The 17,353-nt window shown below is 35.2% G+C and overlaps 1 protein-coding gene across 2 annotated transcripts; it reads left to right on the plus strand.

Annotated features, from left to right (window-relative positions):
• Positions 1 to 148: 148 nt before the first annotated feature.
• Positions 149 to 17,343, plus strand: LOC138703771 (cytochrome b-245 chaperone 1-like). Of its 2 annotated transcripts, XM_069831937.1 has the most exons (5): positions 149 to 383; positions 7,611 to 7,652; positions 10,236 to 10,309; positions 12,496 to 12,704; positions 16,449 to 17,343. In XM_069831937.1, exons 1-5 carry the CDS (start codon positions 296 to 298, stop codon positions 16,687 to 16,689), a joined length of 654 nt encoding a protein of 217 aa, XP_069688038.1. In that variant the 5' UTR covers positions 149 to 295; the 3' UTR covers positions 16,690 to 17,343. The 2 variants fall into 2 exon arrangements, with proteins under 2 accessions (XP_069688038.1, XP_069688039.1); XM_069831938.1 differs by lacking the exon at positions 7,611 to 7,652 and having other exon boundaries at positions 16,449 to 16,827.
• Positions 17,344 to 17,353: the final 10 nt, after the last annotated feature.

Here is a 17,353-nt window from a genome sequence, read left to right on the forward strand (position 1 = left end):
GCTTCTATTGGCAGCCTTGTGAAACCAAGAAAAAAAAAACGACGCCAGTGGTGCCAACATTACGTAATATTCTTTTTTATGTTTCCTTTTTTGTGCATAATATTTACATTTTACCGAGACAGGTATGAGATCATCAGCGCATTTAATCTAGTAAACAATGCATGACGAAGGATTACATATTCGGGAGTTGTGGATATATGATGTGGAAAGGACATTCTGTATCGAATTGATAAACTGTTGCTAGTTCGGATCAACATATAAACAAAAAATTAACTTATACGTATATCAGCTGATTATGGCAGGACCCATGCTGAAGTTCAAGAATGAAGAAAAATTACATATATCTAAAGGACCTGGAATAAAGTCTTGGGCTATTCTCATCGGTACGAGTTTCTGTTTAATATAATTACTCTGTAATCTCATAAAGTACTGTAGGGGACATTTTCAGTATACGGATTCCTCACTGACAATTATATCTTAAAATATTAAAAAGAGCAGATTTGTCTGTGTTTGTCCAGTGCGCATCATCATGCTTACGAAAAGGCACTTTTCAGTGCCAATAATTTATTTTGTGTGCCCAATGTTGGAATTTTGAAATAAGAGGGAAAGGAAGGAATCCGTGTTCTGAAAATTTTCCCCTTTCTGCAAACTAAAATGTTGATGCTACCTCTGATACAGCCACCTCACAGGTTGTCTCTAATTTTTTCTGCTTCTCCCGTCATTTTTATTTCACCATTGCCGTTAATTCCATTATCTCATCATCCCTGAATGACCTGTTTAGTTACGAAGCATAATATTAAATAAAGAATTATTAATTATTGTCAAATATAGTTGCTTTACAATATTTCATATTCTGTAGGCCTAACAAACATTAGACACAGTATATTAATCATTCCATTAGCTTAGGACAGCTTTCAAGAAAAATATGGATAGTAGATACTGTCCACGTACCAGTCTGAAATCCTGAAAGAATTCGGGTCACATGATTAATCATCAGTGATAAGAAAGCACCGAAGAAGTGATGAGGATGACTAATCTAAAAACCAGGCTGTAATACCTGGTGCAATGAGTCAACAGTTTCAATGAATGCATTATAAATATATATGGACTGTATTTTTTTTGTGAAATAAAATAAGTGGTTTCGGTATTAAACCTGCCACTATTTCAGTAGGTATTTCATGAAATAAGTTGTCAATTAAATGTACCCCTATTATGTTTAATGTGAAACTTTTTGTTACGAAGCTTTGTTGAAAAGAGTGGGTGAAGAAAGAATAATGCTGAAACTGATCAAGAAAAGAAAAAAGGAATTTGCTGGGTCACTGGCTGAGAAGAAACTGCCTACTGAAGAATGCACTGGAAGGAATGGTGAACGGGGGAAGAGTTCGGGGCAGAAGAATATATCAGATGATAGACGATGCTAAGATAGGCCTATATGGATCATATGCGGAGACTAAGAGGAAGGCAGAAAATAGGAAAGACTGGAGAAAGCTGGGTTTGCAGTGAAAGACCTGCGCTTGGGCAGAACACTATGAATGAATGTACAAAACTTAGGCACCCATATATGGTATGGCTCCATATAGACAAAATGTTCTCTTCCCTATACAGCTCCTTAATAAATTGTAGGTTCCCGTAAGCTGTATGGCCCCCATGACAGCACTGAGTGTACACAGTATCCATGGAGAAAATACAGAAATATTAACATTACCAAGCCAATTGACAAATTAACTGAAACAAATGTCATAAACTCTATTGAATAAAATTTTGGTGCATTAATCGTAGTTTTGCGATAGAGGAAGTAGATATATTTCGTGTTTATTGACATATTTTACGATTCAAACATTTCACTTAGCCTAAGGCCGTGTCTCAAAGCTACATTTTCAGCTGAAGTGAACTAGATTGCTGACTAAATAGCCGGATGTGACGTCAGAAGTTATGATCCAAAGCTACATAGTGCATAGCAATCAAGTCCGTAGTAGCTATACTTGTTTTTTTGAAAGATGGGACATGACAGTTAAGCGGCCGAGCTTCGAACTACAGTGCTATGTTGCCAATATGGACTACCATGCTGCCAGCTGATGGAAGCTAGTAAGTGACGTTAAGATGGCTGACGTTAAAACATTCATTGACAATTGACGCGAAGGTAAGAAAACAATACAAAAATCGACAGAGAATCAGAGATGAAACGTGCCAATGCTAACATTGTGTGCACAATAAATGTTGGCAAGAGAGCTATTAAGCACTCGCCATGTGGAAACTGTAAGTTTGGCAACTCGACTCTTGTTACCATAGCAACAGGCCTACCACGCTATGTGACATTCAGTTGTTTTTCCGATCGCAACGCTCCTGTCATGTCCCATCTTTCAAAAAAACAAGTATAGTAAACGAAAATGCTTGCTTGATTGTTGACTTGTTCACTAAACAAACATGGATACCTCATCAGCAATTGGGGTTATGAAAACTGAAAATGCTTTGGAAGTGAAATAATGTAAATATAATGTAGAATAACACGTTAACTTTGAACACTGACATTGTTAGTACCTTCTGTACAATGTTTTAAACATTATTGTAATATATTAAGCCCTTATCTTTTCCACATAACTCGTAATGAAACTGCATTAGGAAACTGCCTTCTTAATTCAGTGCTGCACCATGATGTCATGGTTTTTAGAAAAATAGTCTATGAAGAAGGGCGTGTTTCAAGCATACATGTCCAAAGCTCCCTAGTGTGTAGTTTACAAGTCATCTAGTTGCTAGTTATTAGCATGTAGTGTAGACTTGAACTTTGAGACACGGCCTAAGTATAGTATTTTATAGATCTAATCTGTGCTTCAGTGGCTAGTCATGATAATATCTTTGAAAATATTGGAGTGCAAGAGGTCAAATGACTTTATTGTCAAACGCCTGGCATTGGAAAACAACAACAGATCTAAACGGGTAATGTAACAGAGTAATTGTGCAAAATTTCGCGCGTATCTCTATTACCAAAAAATGCAGTCTCTATCAGTAACAGACCAATGGAAATTCTGTTCTGTCGCCTTCTTTCTGTACTACACTTCGCAGAGAATAGAGCTGGAACATGGATAGCATGTTTTATATTGGCGTTGTAGACTATACTGATCCATTGCACGAGATTTTCTTGTCACTCGTCTTTCAGTTCATACATACTCCAAACAATTCAAATGACTCCAGAGGAAGAAATTCAACGTCATCAGAAAGATTTCAGGTAAAGTCCGACAGTTTGCAGAGACATTGCATGACGTTGGATATTTTGATTAATCTTAGTAATGATCTCTATTAAAAAAAGTGCATGCAAAATGAGTTGTTTAAAGTTCGACATAAAGCTCACAATCACTTGTGACGTTAAAAGGCAACAGACTAATTCCCTTCCTTAGTCTTGAGGTGGAAGGTAATGTACACAGTTCGATCCTGTGTATAGTGACGGTCAGTGCAATACGTGTTTGTGAGTGTTCGTACTGTGACATTGTGACTAACATAGAAGATTACGTATTAATAGATGAGACGAGTGTAGGGTCTGAAAAAGGAAGCACAAGGAAACACGGCTAAACGATAAGAGAACAAGGTATAGTAATCCATTTGTCAATTCATTTGGCTGGGTGGAACAATGTTGCAGTTATAATAATGTATCAAGGCATACAGTATTTCAGTGTAATCAAATAAATTAAGATACATATGAGCTTAAGTCTTTTTTAATAATTAAAGCAAAACTCACCAAAATACTGTACATACAAATCCCAGACATCTATACAAACAGCGAAGAGGATCAGATTCTTTAGGTTACAAAAGGATGAGAATATTGAAGTAATGGTCACAATAGAAAGAAGCTACTACTTCAGTGACAGGGAGTGTGCACATCTATTTTCAAAAGAGGCTGCAATCATAGCAACCTTCAGCAGCAACCATTCAAGTTAGTTCGATTGCAGAACTCAAGATGAAGGACATTTAAATGCTCCTGACTAGAAGTGGACTGATCTTCTTAGAAGACCCAGTTCTTACTTTTATAAGAACCTGGAATTATCAGGAACCCTTAGCAGTGTCACAGAAGATATCCATGATGCCCGTAAATATGCTGATAACCAGCGATGACAAACAGCGAATGGAAGGAAGCCAACTACCATCTGCGGCATCTATACACGAGAGTAGCAGCCCATGGACTACATCACGGAATATGCCTAACCAAGGGATACCACAGCCCCACCAACGGATGTCAGTGCACCATATGTGGAGGACCCTGCGATACATATCACATTATCGAATGCAAAGAAAGAATATTGACACTATCCCACTATGCAAACGATGCTAACTTTACTTAATCGTACTTATGTACACAGTGTGTTTATTCAATATATTATTAAATATGCTGAGCTCCCAAACGATCATGTGAGAGAGCAGAATATGCCCATATACTATGTAAATACCCTCTTTTATTTGCCATTTCTTCATGTGTATGTATATATAAATATATACAGGGTGATTCATGAAGTTTTACTGTCACTTAGGTAGAGCCTTGCTGAGGTCAAATGGAGCAAAAAATGTAAATAAAAAAAATAGGCTCCAACTTATAGTTAAGTCATTACAGGTTATTGGAAATTTGAAAGTAGAGGCAAAATTTAATAATATCACTACATCACACAAAAAATGGATATATTTCCCACTCTTGTAACTACTAAAAAAGGTAAAGATATCCCCGTAACATGCCATTAAGGCACTTGGGGGGGGGGGGCATGGATGTAGAGCCCCATGCTTTCCATGACCTTGGCACTAGAATGAGGTAGTGTCTTGTATAGCTCGCGCAAGAAACGATTACCGAAAACCAATGGTGGCATTGCTGTCTGTTTTGAAGTGTGTATGTAGGCACGCCGAGAGGGGAGAGGTGCGGGCCGATGGAAGTACTGTCTCTTCCAAGAAGATGAACAAATGAGGACATCACTGTGGAAATAAAGAACGTAGGAAGAGAAGAATTCGAAGCTAATTAAACGCGCAACATATGTTTACGAATGAAATAATAATATCGTGCGATACAAGACACTTATTCACATGTAATGGAACAAACTAAAGTCGTAATGTAACTATCACAATGCAAGACTGATTCTATCGACGTCATTTCTCTTCCGACTGTACTCTTGAATATCATTCAAGTTATCTCGTGACCTTTCCTTTCGCCCCCTCTTCCTTATCGCAGTGTTTGATTCGCATTCCTTCCGTCGGTAATCCCTGCTTGCGAGACCTATAACTGCTTACTTGTCGTAAGCTTCATTCTGCTCATCATCTCTTAGTTTTAAAGGAGATTTTCAAATGTGACTCCTACTTCTACACACTTTGTCGTATGCTTATGAATTGCACACGTCGCATTCCTTAACTTATCAGGGCAGTTTCTGATGGTAGCATTGATGGGATTGGTGTTGGTGAGATGAGGCCGAGGATTCGCCATAGATTACCTGATATTCGCCTTACAGTTGGAGAAAACCTCGGGAAAATCCAACCAGGTAATCAGTCCAAGTGGGACTCGAACCCATGCCCGAGTGCAGCTCCAAATCGGCAGGCAAGCGCATCAGCCACCTGAGCTACACTGGTGGCTCATATTGTAAATTAATGCTCACTATTGTGTAGCGTATAATTGAACTTTACCTCATCCACTAGTCTCTCCTACTGATCACATCCATTTTTAGGATTCCGATATGTCTCTTAAAATATGGTCTGAACATCCCTTCTTTTTTTTTTTTTTTGCTAGTTTGTCGGTACTGTTTTTGTCCTGTACTTAAGAATTAGAGACTGAAAAAAAAGAAAACTGGGAATATCAACTGCTATTTTATTATGAATATCAGTTTCCATCACTGCTAGTTGCAGTGGAATTCTCTACATGGCAACACACGTGTACAATGTTCTTAAACAGTTCATATTATTATGCAAACTGCCATCAGATCAAACAGTGTTGAATCTTACTTGTTTGGTGAGATCGTAGTTGTGAAAAATGTTCTGAATTCCAAAGCCGATAGTGAATTGAAGGGAATTCTTAAAACAAAACATTTAGATGAGTGGATCTGTTCAAAAGTGTTGATGAAAAGCTACCAAATTTAAGAAAGTGATAAGAGTTCATTATTTATATCCCTGGTACTTACTTACTTACTGGCTTTAAGGAACCCGGAGGTTCATTGCCGCCCTCACATAAGCCCACCATTGCTCCCTATCCTGAGCAAGATTAATCCAGTCTCTACCATCATATCCCACCTCCCTCAAATCCATTTTAATATTATCTTCCCACCTACGTCTTGGCCTCCCCAAAGGTCTTTTTCCCTCCAGCCTCCCAACTAACACTCTATATGCATTTCTGGATTCGCCCATACGTGCTACATGCCCTGCCCATCTCAAACGTCTGGATTTTATGTTCCTAATAATGTCAGGTGAAGTATACAATGTGTGCAGCTCTGCGTTGTGTAACTTTCTCCATTCTCCTGTAACTTCATCCCTCTTAGTCCCAAATATTTTCCTAAGAATCTTATTCTCAAACACCCTTAATCTCTGTTCCTCTCTCAAAGTGAGAGTCCAAGTTTCACAACCATACAGAACAACCAGTAATATAACTGTTTTATAAATTCTAACTTTCAGATTTTTTGACAAAAGACTAGATGACAAAAGCTTCTCAGCCGAATAATAACACGCATTTCCCATATTTATTCTGCATTTAATTTCCTCCCGAGTTTCATTTATATTTGTTACTGTTGCTCCAAGATATTTGAATTTTTCCATCTCTTCGAAGGATAAATCTCCAATTTTTATAGTTCCATTTCGTACAATATTCTGGTCACGAGACATAATCATATACTTAGTCTTTTTGGGATTTACTTCCAACCCTTTATCCTGAACTTTCCTAATGGCATATTCTAGAGCACAAATTAAAATGTTGAAAAACTGTTCTCCTGCATGACCTCGTTGTGGACTGATGAGAAAAACAAGTTGCATATATAGGCAGTATAATCAATGCTTATTGTGAATCATTTTTCAGTGAGGACTGTGTTGCTTGCATGACTTAAAGCTCCTAACAGTTGTTACAAGAAATCCATTCTTCAGAAAAGTATTATACGAGTGACTGATTTGCAATAGTGTAAGCTATTTTCTAAGGAGTACATTTTCAATCCATTGTCTGTTTATATCATAAGAAAATTATGAATTGAAACTTAATAGTATGAGAACTATTTTCTTTAGAATTGCATTTTGGAGTGAACTTGAAAGAAATAAATCAACCCTTACTTACCTACGAGGGTGAGTCAAAAAGTAACTGTAATAATTGTTTTATTAATTGAATATGTACAATAAGACTACAAACACTTCATCACTTTTAACATAGTATAACAGGAACACTTCCATTGAACGTAGTTGGGACTATGTTGAAAAGTTATGAAGTGTTTGTAGTCTTATTGTACATATCCAATTAATAAAACAATTATTAAGGTTACTTGACTCTTCCTTCTACATTTTAACGTTTATATGTAAGGATTTGAAATGTAGAAAGCGTATGTCCTTAAGAGAAAAGATTCAGTACTGCAATAAATTAAATGATGTGTCTTTAAGTGAGTTTATTTGACTTTTTTCAGGTCTTATTGTATTTGGACTTGGAGCCGCTGTATATATAGCAGGTATTGCATTTTAAGCTAGCTTTTTCTTTAACTTTCTAAATAGGATTTATATTATTGGTTAGGTGAATTCGCTGTTTTGTGTTGTCTATTCTTCATAATTTCGAATTCTACAACTACTGTTTCGTTTCGTACTTCCTTAATTTATGCTGTATTCTTTCTTAAAGCACATACACACATTAACCGAATTTAAACTGTCACTTGTGTTTTTGTTCAATCTTTTGTTTTTGATTTTTTTAAGAGCTTAAAAATGTTTTTACATGTGTATTTTAGTAGCATGATACAAAGAGGTAATATCATTATCTGTGAAAATGACCCACTGATTTTTATGCTATTGAAAATTAATTTATTCCAGAATATGTTGTTTCAGCAGAAGAAATGAGTTTATCTAGTTGCGCCTACTTTCTTCTTAATTCTAAAAGCAGGGGTAACTCAATCATTTGAACTGCTAGTGTCTGAATGGGTGCAGGTTCAGTTATGGGTGGACTCGATACATATTTTCTCATGATTTTAATAATTTCTGGCTGCCAAACAGCTCAATTGGTAGAGCAACCTGTATTGGAAAGTCTCGGGTTCAATCCAGATGGGGAGGGCGTGATTTTTTTCGTTACCAAACTTCCAGAATGGCCCTAAAGACTACTCAGCCTCCTATCAAATTGAATGTCTGGTATATTTCTTCAGATTTTGTTTAATGTTTAGCTGAAGGGTGCTTTATCATCCTGTCTTTTTCTACTGTGCAGTTTTATTTCATGCTCATAATAGAGTTAGGAAATTACTATTTCGTAGGACATTATGAACTCTGTTACTAAAAACCTAAAATGAAAATAAATGTAAAACATACATAGCATTAATTAAGTATGGAATATTGCTAATAAATAATTACTTTTTCCCTCCTTAAGCCACTGGAGAACGATTTTAGTGCCGTAGCAGGTCTGCATCATAATCCACAGTTAATTCTCGATTTACCACGAAAATCGTCTGTAGCTGAATTTAGATCGGCAACAGGCCATGACTGTCTGGCCAAGCATCTGCATAGAATTGGAATATCAGTCCCCTAACTGTCCACTGTGCAACTCAAATCAAGAAAAGGATTCAGAACATCTCAAAATCTGTGCTTCAGTAGCTAACCATGACAATATCTTTGAAAAATATTGGAGTGCAAGAGGTCAAATGACTTTATTGTCAAATGCCTGGCATTATAAAAAAACAACAACAACATATTCATTTCACGAAAAAATGTTATGTTCAAAAGTTGTTGTAAATAACTCGATATTATGGCAGTGTTCTTACAAACATATTGATTCAGTTATACAATGTGTGGCAAAAACATTTCTTTTTCAAACAGCACTCTATATTAATTTTTACATATTTGAAATCTCCATTCAATTTTACATACAGAAACTCACTTGCAGACCCTTGACTATCAACTCTCGGACTCCTGAGGTATCACAGTTTAAGAACTGCTAGTCTAGAGCAATGATTTTCAACCTTAGTGAGGTCGCAATATAGCAAATCATTGCAATAATGGAAAGTTTTTACTCCAAAGTCTGTCCAATGAAAGAATAAAGTGATGTAAAGACACACATGTGGTCTTGAGATCTTTAAATTGACATTGACTCTTTTGTTTGTTGCCATGTGAACAGATACTTTTCCTCGAATATCTAATCTGTTTGTTTACTCTGTTAGGCCTGTTATATGCATGCTATTATCTTTCCTGTACTTAATTTCCCCTTTTGTTCGTTCCCGTCCTTTCTCTTTTGTGGTCTGTTTTTGTTTTCACTCAATATGTTTATTATGCTTTGTCCAATGAGACAGTCCCGTCATTGGGAAAGCTGAAAGAGTGTCTTTCAATGTGTGGTGTTCTATGGTTTACATCACTTTACTACTACACTGTTTTAATATAAACTCTGGTGGTAAATTACCTCACTGACTAGTTTCATCATCCTCTGAATCCTGAATATAAATTTTATAGTATGACTCTATATATATATATATATATATATATATATATATATATATATAATTTTAATTTGTATTAATACAACATACCTGATAGGAATGAACCTATTATCCAGTTCCACACCGTTGCTCTGTGAGTAAGAAACATTACAATGTGGAAGGTTACAGGTATTACAAACATGTTCTAAATAAAGAAACTAGTGCCATAATGTTGTGTAATTTAATAACATCAATATTAACCTTCACCCCCATTTCTTGCAGATTGAACCTAGTTGAAATTTCTTATAGTGTGAAAGTCTGGGGGGTTATTTCAGACTAGTAGTATATTGAATAGTGCTGAAGTTTTGTTTTCTCCAGAAGTATGATGTGTAGTCACAATGAAATATTAGATCATAAGACAAAAGAGCATCAAAGTTAAATAATAGAAAATTAGAGGTACAGAAGCAGTAGAGAGTTAAGACAAGTATGAAGAAAATTTAATTGAAACATTCTATATGTGAGAAGAAAAATAGATATTTAACAGTGGGATGAAATACATGAAGCTTTCATAATTTTAACACTGTCTGAATGTTAAGTTCGGTTGTTTGTGTTATTCTTCATACCAGCAATTTTTCTTCTCTGTTTCAGATTGTATGCTTACAAAAACAGTATCTATTTTTGTGTGCCTTATTCTTGGTTTATTATGTATGGACGAATGGGAGGTAAGTTACTTATTTTCATTTTTTAAATTTTGTATGGCGACACTTTTATGAGAAATGTGTTTTGCGTAATAATACTAAATAAATAACAGAAGATATACTGATATTTAAAATTAATCTTGATATTAACTTCTCTTAAGAATGATTACTCTAATAATAATAATAATAATAATAATAATAATAATAATAATAATAATAATAATAATAATAATTTAATAAGATTGGCCATTCCCAAGTTATGAAATGGGAACATAAAAAGAAAATAACCACCAGGGCCTCCACTGTCGAAAAGACATTTTTTGGTAACAACCACTAGATGGAAGTACAGTTACAAGCTATTACCATGGTCTAGTATATACAGTCACGAAGTTCAATACGTAGTAAATATGCAGCCATAGATAGTTGCTAACCACTAGGATCGCTGATATCGCCTCATTACAGACAATGCGAAATAGTACCGACACAGTCTATTGTTCCTAGTACCCTCACAACGCAAGCTTCGTGACTGTATATACTAGACAGTGCTATTACTTCATGAAATTGGATAAGGGTTATAACGTGACTTCTTTTGCAGTTGCTAGATGGCAGCATAGTGAAATTGATAAAAGTCATTGTCTTCAAAGACCATTAGGCTGATCAGTCTGTTATATCTGATCAGGACTGCTACTAACAGTGATGTTTGGTGTATTTCCGCTTTTTTTTTTTAATTCTAACGGCCATAAGTGCTGTTTGATGCTCACAAGTGTTGCTGCGTAATTTTCGGTTAATCTTGTGTATAGTTAGAATTATTGTGTAAACGGACAAAACAGCTGTGAACTATTATGAACAAAGAAGTCAAAAATGAAATATTAAAGCAATTCAATGCAATAATTGAGGCGTTCAGAAGTCAACATGATTAACTCCTTTTCCAAAGATTTTGAGATATACAAGCCTAAATAATTCTGTGATGTATTCAAGAAGAAAGAATGATGTATGTATGTATTTATTTACACTGCAAGTGGGCATGCACCCTGTGGCAGTGGTATACACAATATAAACAGTACACAATAAAGAAATGATAAGCAATACACAATAAATTTACAATACACAATACAATTATACAATACACAATAGGCCTACAATTTTATACACAATACAATAAGAATACACAATATAATTTAACACAATAATAATAAAAACATTACAACCTACATAATTATGTATAGGCCCTACATAAGTTTCAATAGTCTTTCACTTTACTCTTATCTCACTCACTGTAGTGGCACTATGACGCATTTCACTGACACTTTAGCACACATTTCACTGACACTATAGAACACATTTCATTGACGCTATAAATTATCACTGATCGGAACTATTCACTGCACTGTAAAACTATAACTTCACTGTCTCACCTCGCTTCACTGATACAACAGTTCAAATAAGTCAAATAATTACACCCTTATGCATACTGTACTTATAAACAGAACTACATTTAAACTAAACATTTCTAGTCTAAGGCCCTCTTACACGCTATTTTTAAATAATTTACAATTCAAACCAAGGAAGCAACTCGTCAGGCTAAATAAATACATGTCACCTTAAAAAAATTAAATATTAAATTTCGCCTTAATTTTAATTTGCACTTTATACACAACTTTTAAAATTATTCTTGAATCTCCTTAAGGAAGGACAGCCCTCAAAGACTGCTGCAGGTAGGTCATTCCAATCATTTATAGTTCTATTTAAAAATGAGAATTTACCTACATCCGTTTTCTGTTTCCTACATTTGATTTTAAAATCATGATCGTTCCTACCATAGTACGTTGGCTTTTCTAACCGAGCTGTTATGTCTACATTCTGTGGGCTTTTTACTGAACTATGGAGTTAATCACATTGACTACTGAAAATATGGTCAATTTAATACATTGCCAACTTAGAAACTCTGAAATAACCAAAAGTGGAGTTAATCATGTTGACTTCTGAACGCCTCAATTATTGGCAGAAAATGTTATACATGCAACATCTTATGCAAACCAACGAAAGGAACATGAATCAACAAAAATACAGAGTTACATCATTGTAAGGCTGACTCTGCCTTTCATAGCTTTCATTCTATCAGAGAGTGATATCTGTATCATTATTATTGACTTAAAAAAATTTTTTCCAGCTAACTGCATAGACTTCAACGAAATTAATTTTACTTCTAGGATTGTGTGATGGACCGATATGAAGGTCAGGTTACCATGACTAGAAGCAATTGGTACGATAGACTCTGCTGCCGTGTGCCAGAAGCAAATACTCAGGTGTTACCACTCAGCAACATAGTTGGCGTTCACGCATTGGGGGAGCAAGGTCTAGCTTTCATTCTTACTTCGGGCAGTTCACTGCCTGTCACCACATTCCCTGTAGATTACAGGTAAAGGCTTATCTCAAAATGCAAGTATTATCTCGCATGTTTAACATGATTTAACTTCTACTTCTAAGTTACTTACAAATGATTTTTTTTATATTAGTGTCACGGTTAATGTGTTAGGCCCAGTTGCAGAAACGCAAATCAAATCAGTCTCTGATCGCCAATCAGTTGATGTCTGATTTATTTGATTGTTCATTGCGTTGCACAAACGTGAATCTCCAATCAACTTGTCTCAATTTACTAATTGCTGATTTGAGAAAGAAATACATTTGACAACAGTGCTATTTAGCAACCACAGCCAATTTGATGTTATTTAAAAGTCGCGAAACGAATGCATCAAGTGGGCGGTGACTAGGAAAACAAGTGAATGTTCAAGTGAATGTTTTGTTGCTTTTTTGTAGAAAGGAAACAGGTGGATTCTATTTGAATATAGACTACAATATAGTGGAAAAAAAAAAAAATGAAGCCAACAAAAAAAAAAAAAAAACGTGAGGGGGCTTCTGTTGTGGGATTTGCTAGGGGAGTCGACAAGAAATTGGAATATGCATAGCCTCCATAACGCAAAATAATTCCATTTCTCATCTCTCTGTTTACAAATGGAGCTCGTAACCTACTCATTAAAAATATCGTGTTGTCATGTGTAGAACCCTGCCAACGGGCTACATCATTCCAGAATTTCAATGATGGTGTAGACTATATATTGCCTGTATATTCACAGAAAATAAACCTTTCCTATTTCGATAAAGTTCGGCATCATTTCAACCAGGTGATTGGATGGGGATGTGAACAGTCTATACAACCAGTATTAGGCTACTCTTGGAAATCCTGACATACTGAAAATTCTCTCTGGATTTCAAATCATTCCCTGTTTGAAGTGTGGGGATTTATGAGACCCTGCCATAACAAAGCAATTTCATACGTAACATTCCTAACTACTCGGCAAATAGTTGATTTGTGGACCCTAACAAGATAACCCAAGACCGCCTGAAAAATTCCAACAGCATAAAATCTCAGCATTATTAGAACTTGGTTCATAGGAGAAAGTGGAAGGTTTCGATTTGTCTGTCTGCATATATTTGTTTCAGTGTTTGAAAGTAACAAAACACACGAATCCTTCCTAAATCTTTGCTCAAATTTTCTGTCATTATACATAAAAACAATTCATGTCTATCACGGAAACGCCTTCTTCTTAATAATACTTTTTTCATTCCAAAATTTCTTCATCAGAAGAATCCATTATGTCGAAAACAATATTGCTACGCTATAACTATTTACTATATACATTACAGTAACTGCATTACAACAGAACAACATAAATAGCCTACTTGATCGATGATCAGTGACTTAACCAGCAAAAATCTGTTGATCAAATCTGATGGAAGACTGATCTCCAATCAAACAGTGATTGTTCTTTCTGCAACAGAAATAGAACTGATGGCCAATCAAACCCTCCTTGATTGCCAATCATATTTTGATCGGTGTTTCTGCAACCGGGCCGAATTAAATATCTTTAAAGTAACTTTCATTAACAACTTTAAAGGCTCCAGAACTAAAAACGAAATGAGATAATTTTTCCTTTACTTGTATATCATTGAAAGTGAGTAATTTGTCCCCACTTCTCTCCCGAAAATTAATGTATGTACCGTATGTATGTTGTATATACACGAATACAGTGCAAACTTTGTTTCTCTTCCAAAAAATGTACTGCTGAAAATCAGATGCGCAGAATATATGGGGTAATATTAATAGCCAGGCGAAAACCTATGGATGGCGTGTTTAGTCATCAGTTACTGCTATAATTTGCGCAGAATGCCCGTCATATTTTTGCCTTCTCATTCCTTCATGAAAAATCTAAAAATTATTGAATATGCTGAAGAAAACAGCAATCGGGCAACAGGAAGAAAATACGACATAGATGGAAGCTTGATAGGCCTAAGAATAAAGATCATACAGCTTTTCAATGACCAGAAACAAAGTTTCCAGGAATCGAAACAAAATTATATGATTGTGTGAATAATAGAGATGTTTTGGCTTTGTTATTATTAATGGAATCTTTGCTAAAATCCTAGTCAATAGCCAAGGATATAGGAAAATTAGGGTTCAAGACAAGCAGTAGGTGGCTCTCAAGATTTTTAAGTAGAGTGGATATAGACACTATAAAAAAAAAAAAAGAGTGTTTGTGGTTATTGTGTTTAAACTTGTCTTACACTGTTTAAAAAATTCAATAACATACGAAGAGTGTCAAGTCAACAATATTCAATGAATTTATAAGTGAAACAATTACATTGTTCCGATTTACAGAAGTATTTAATAAATTTTAAAGAAGGAAAAGTTCGTCCAAAGGGCTAGATTCGGGAAGAGGACCTAAAATGCTCATTGCAGTTTCACATTGAATAGCTATACTTAAGCGTTGACGCAAATAATTAGTGCAATGGTGATCACCAGTAATGGAGATCAAAATTTGACTGATTTGAGATACCATTTCACATTAGTAATTTACAAACAATTTGTGGGGGTGAGGGTGAGGGTTTTTGTTTTTAATTTATTATTTTTTTTATTTAAGAATTGTTAATAAGTGACATATTGTCGTAGAAAATTTATGCATCTAATTTAATGAGTCGGGAATTTTACTGGAAGCAAGTAAAGAGATAGGTTTGGAAGTAAATCCCGAAAAGGCAAAGTATATGATTATGTCTCGTGACGAGAATATTGTACGAAATGGAAATATAAAAACTGGAAATTTATCTTTTGAAGAGGTGGAGAAGTTCAAATATCTGGGAGCAACAGTAACAAATATAAATGATACTCGGGAGGAAATTAAACACAGAATAAATATGGGAAATGCCTGTTATTATTCATTTCAGAAACTTTTATCATCCAGTCTGCTGTCAAAAAATCTGAAAGTTAGAGTTCATAAAACAGTTATATTACCGGTTGTTCTGTATGGTTGTGAAACCTGGACTCTCACTTTGAGAGAGGAACAGAGATTAAGGGTGTTTGAGAATAAAGTGCTTAGGAAAATATTTGGGGCTAAGAGGGATGAAGTTACACAACACAGAACTGCACGCATTGTATTCTTCACCTGACATAATTAGGAACATTAAATCCAGACGTTTGAGATGGACAGGGCATGTAGCACGTATGGGCGAATCCAGAAATGCATATAGAGTGTTAGTTGGGAGGCCGGAGGGAAAAAGACCTTTAGGGAGGCCGAGACGTAGATGGGAAGATAATATTAAAATGGATTTGAGGGAGGTGGGATATGATGATAGAGAATGGATTAATCTTGCTCAAGATAGGGACCAATGGTGGGCTTATGTGAGGGCGGCAATGAACCTCCGGGTTCCTTAAAAGCCAGTAAGTAAGTAATTTAATGTGTAGGCTTCTTTCATCTGCAGTGGTTTCTTTGTTGTATAATTATTTTAAAATTAACTGTGTATCTATGTGCAGACATGATTTGGAAGAAGTTGGTAATAGGTAGTCCATTTCACACTTCATGTAGACTCTAAAATAAAGTTATTGTTACTGTAATTATTTTGTAGAAATGCACAATGAGAGAGTATGTACATTACATACTATTTTACAACTTATTTAAATGATGCCTCTACATAATTCAGCCCTATATAACGTTACATAAACTGTTTTTTTTTATCATTCTTGATACTGATCATGTTTGTAGAATCATTATTCGAAATGTACCCAATTGTTCCTTCAGACTTATTCTATCATTATTCTTTTATGTTTCAGAGAAGGAATGTCGTTAAGTCACCACATATCATCATTTCTTCGTTTGGATCGTGTGGAACCAGTTATAGAAAATTTAGAGTATGTTGGAGATGATTGGGCAGATGTCGATTCTTCTGAAACAATTGAAACGGAAATAAATTCTGTGCTACATGAAGGTACTCCAGTCCATTCCATTTTGAGACAAAGGGATGAAATAAAAGTATTATCAGAACCAACACCACCACAACATAATTCCAATTAACATTTTCATATAAGACATTATTGGGTGTAACATCTTTTAAAATGTCAATACTTACAAATTTTTACATCATTTATTGTGTTCAAGTGTACAGATATTTTTTCAAGATGTAAAATTGAAAGAAATTGAGTACATACTAAAGGCTGTGCAAGTAGCATTCAGTTAAATTAAGTATGAGTAAAAGTGATGTGAATGCAGTAGATTTCAAAATTAGTTCTTTCTCTTATTTAACCTTGCTATAGTCTCGCCTAGTTATTGTTAGTTTGGTAACTTGATGTTGTAGTAAGACTATTTTTATTGTACCAGTATTTGAGCCGATTTGACCCGGGAAATGTTGCAACATACAGTGTTGTTCAGATGGTCGCATACCTGGCATTTTACCGAGACTAGCACTGTATTGGATTTTTCCTGTTATAATTTTTTAGAAGAGTGACATACCGAGTTGAAGTAACAACACATGTTTTGTTAAGACTTGGAGCTTTCTTTTGATGCATCACAAAACAATTATGGTTTCTTTGAAAAGAATGGCAGGTGCTTGGCAGTTTTTAGGTTTTTCCGAGGTTTTCCTAACCGTAAGGCGAATGTCAGGTAATCTATGGCGAATCCTCGGCCTCTTCTCGCCAAATTCGCTTTTACCAATCCCATTGACACTAAATAACCTAGTAGT

This window comes from Periplaneta americana, chromosome 7 (genome assembly GCF_040183065.1).
Source record: "Periplaneta americana isolate PAMFEO1 chromosome 7, P.americana_PAMFEO1_priV1, whole genome shotgun sequence".
In the NCBI taxonomy this organism is placed as follows: Eukaryota; Metazoa; Arthropoda; class Insecta; order Blattodea; family Blattidae; genus Periplaneta; species Periplaneta americana.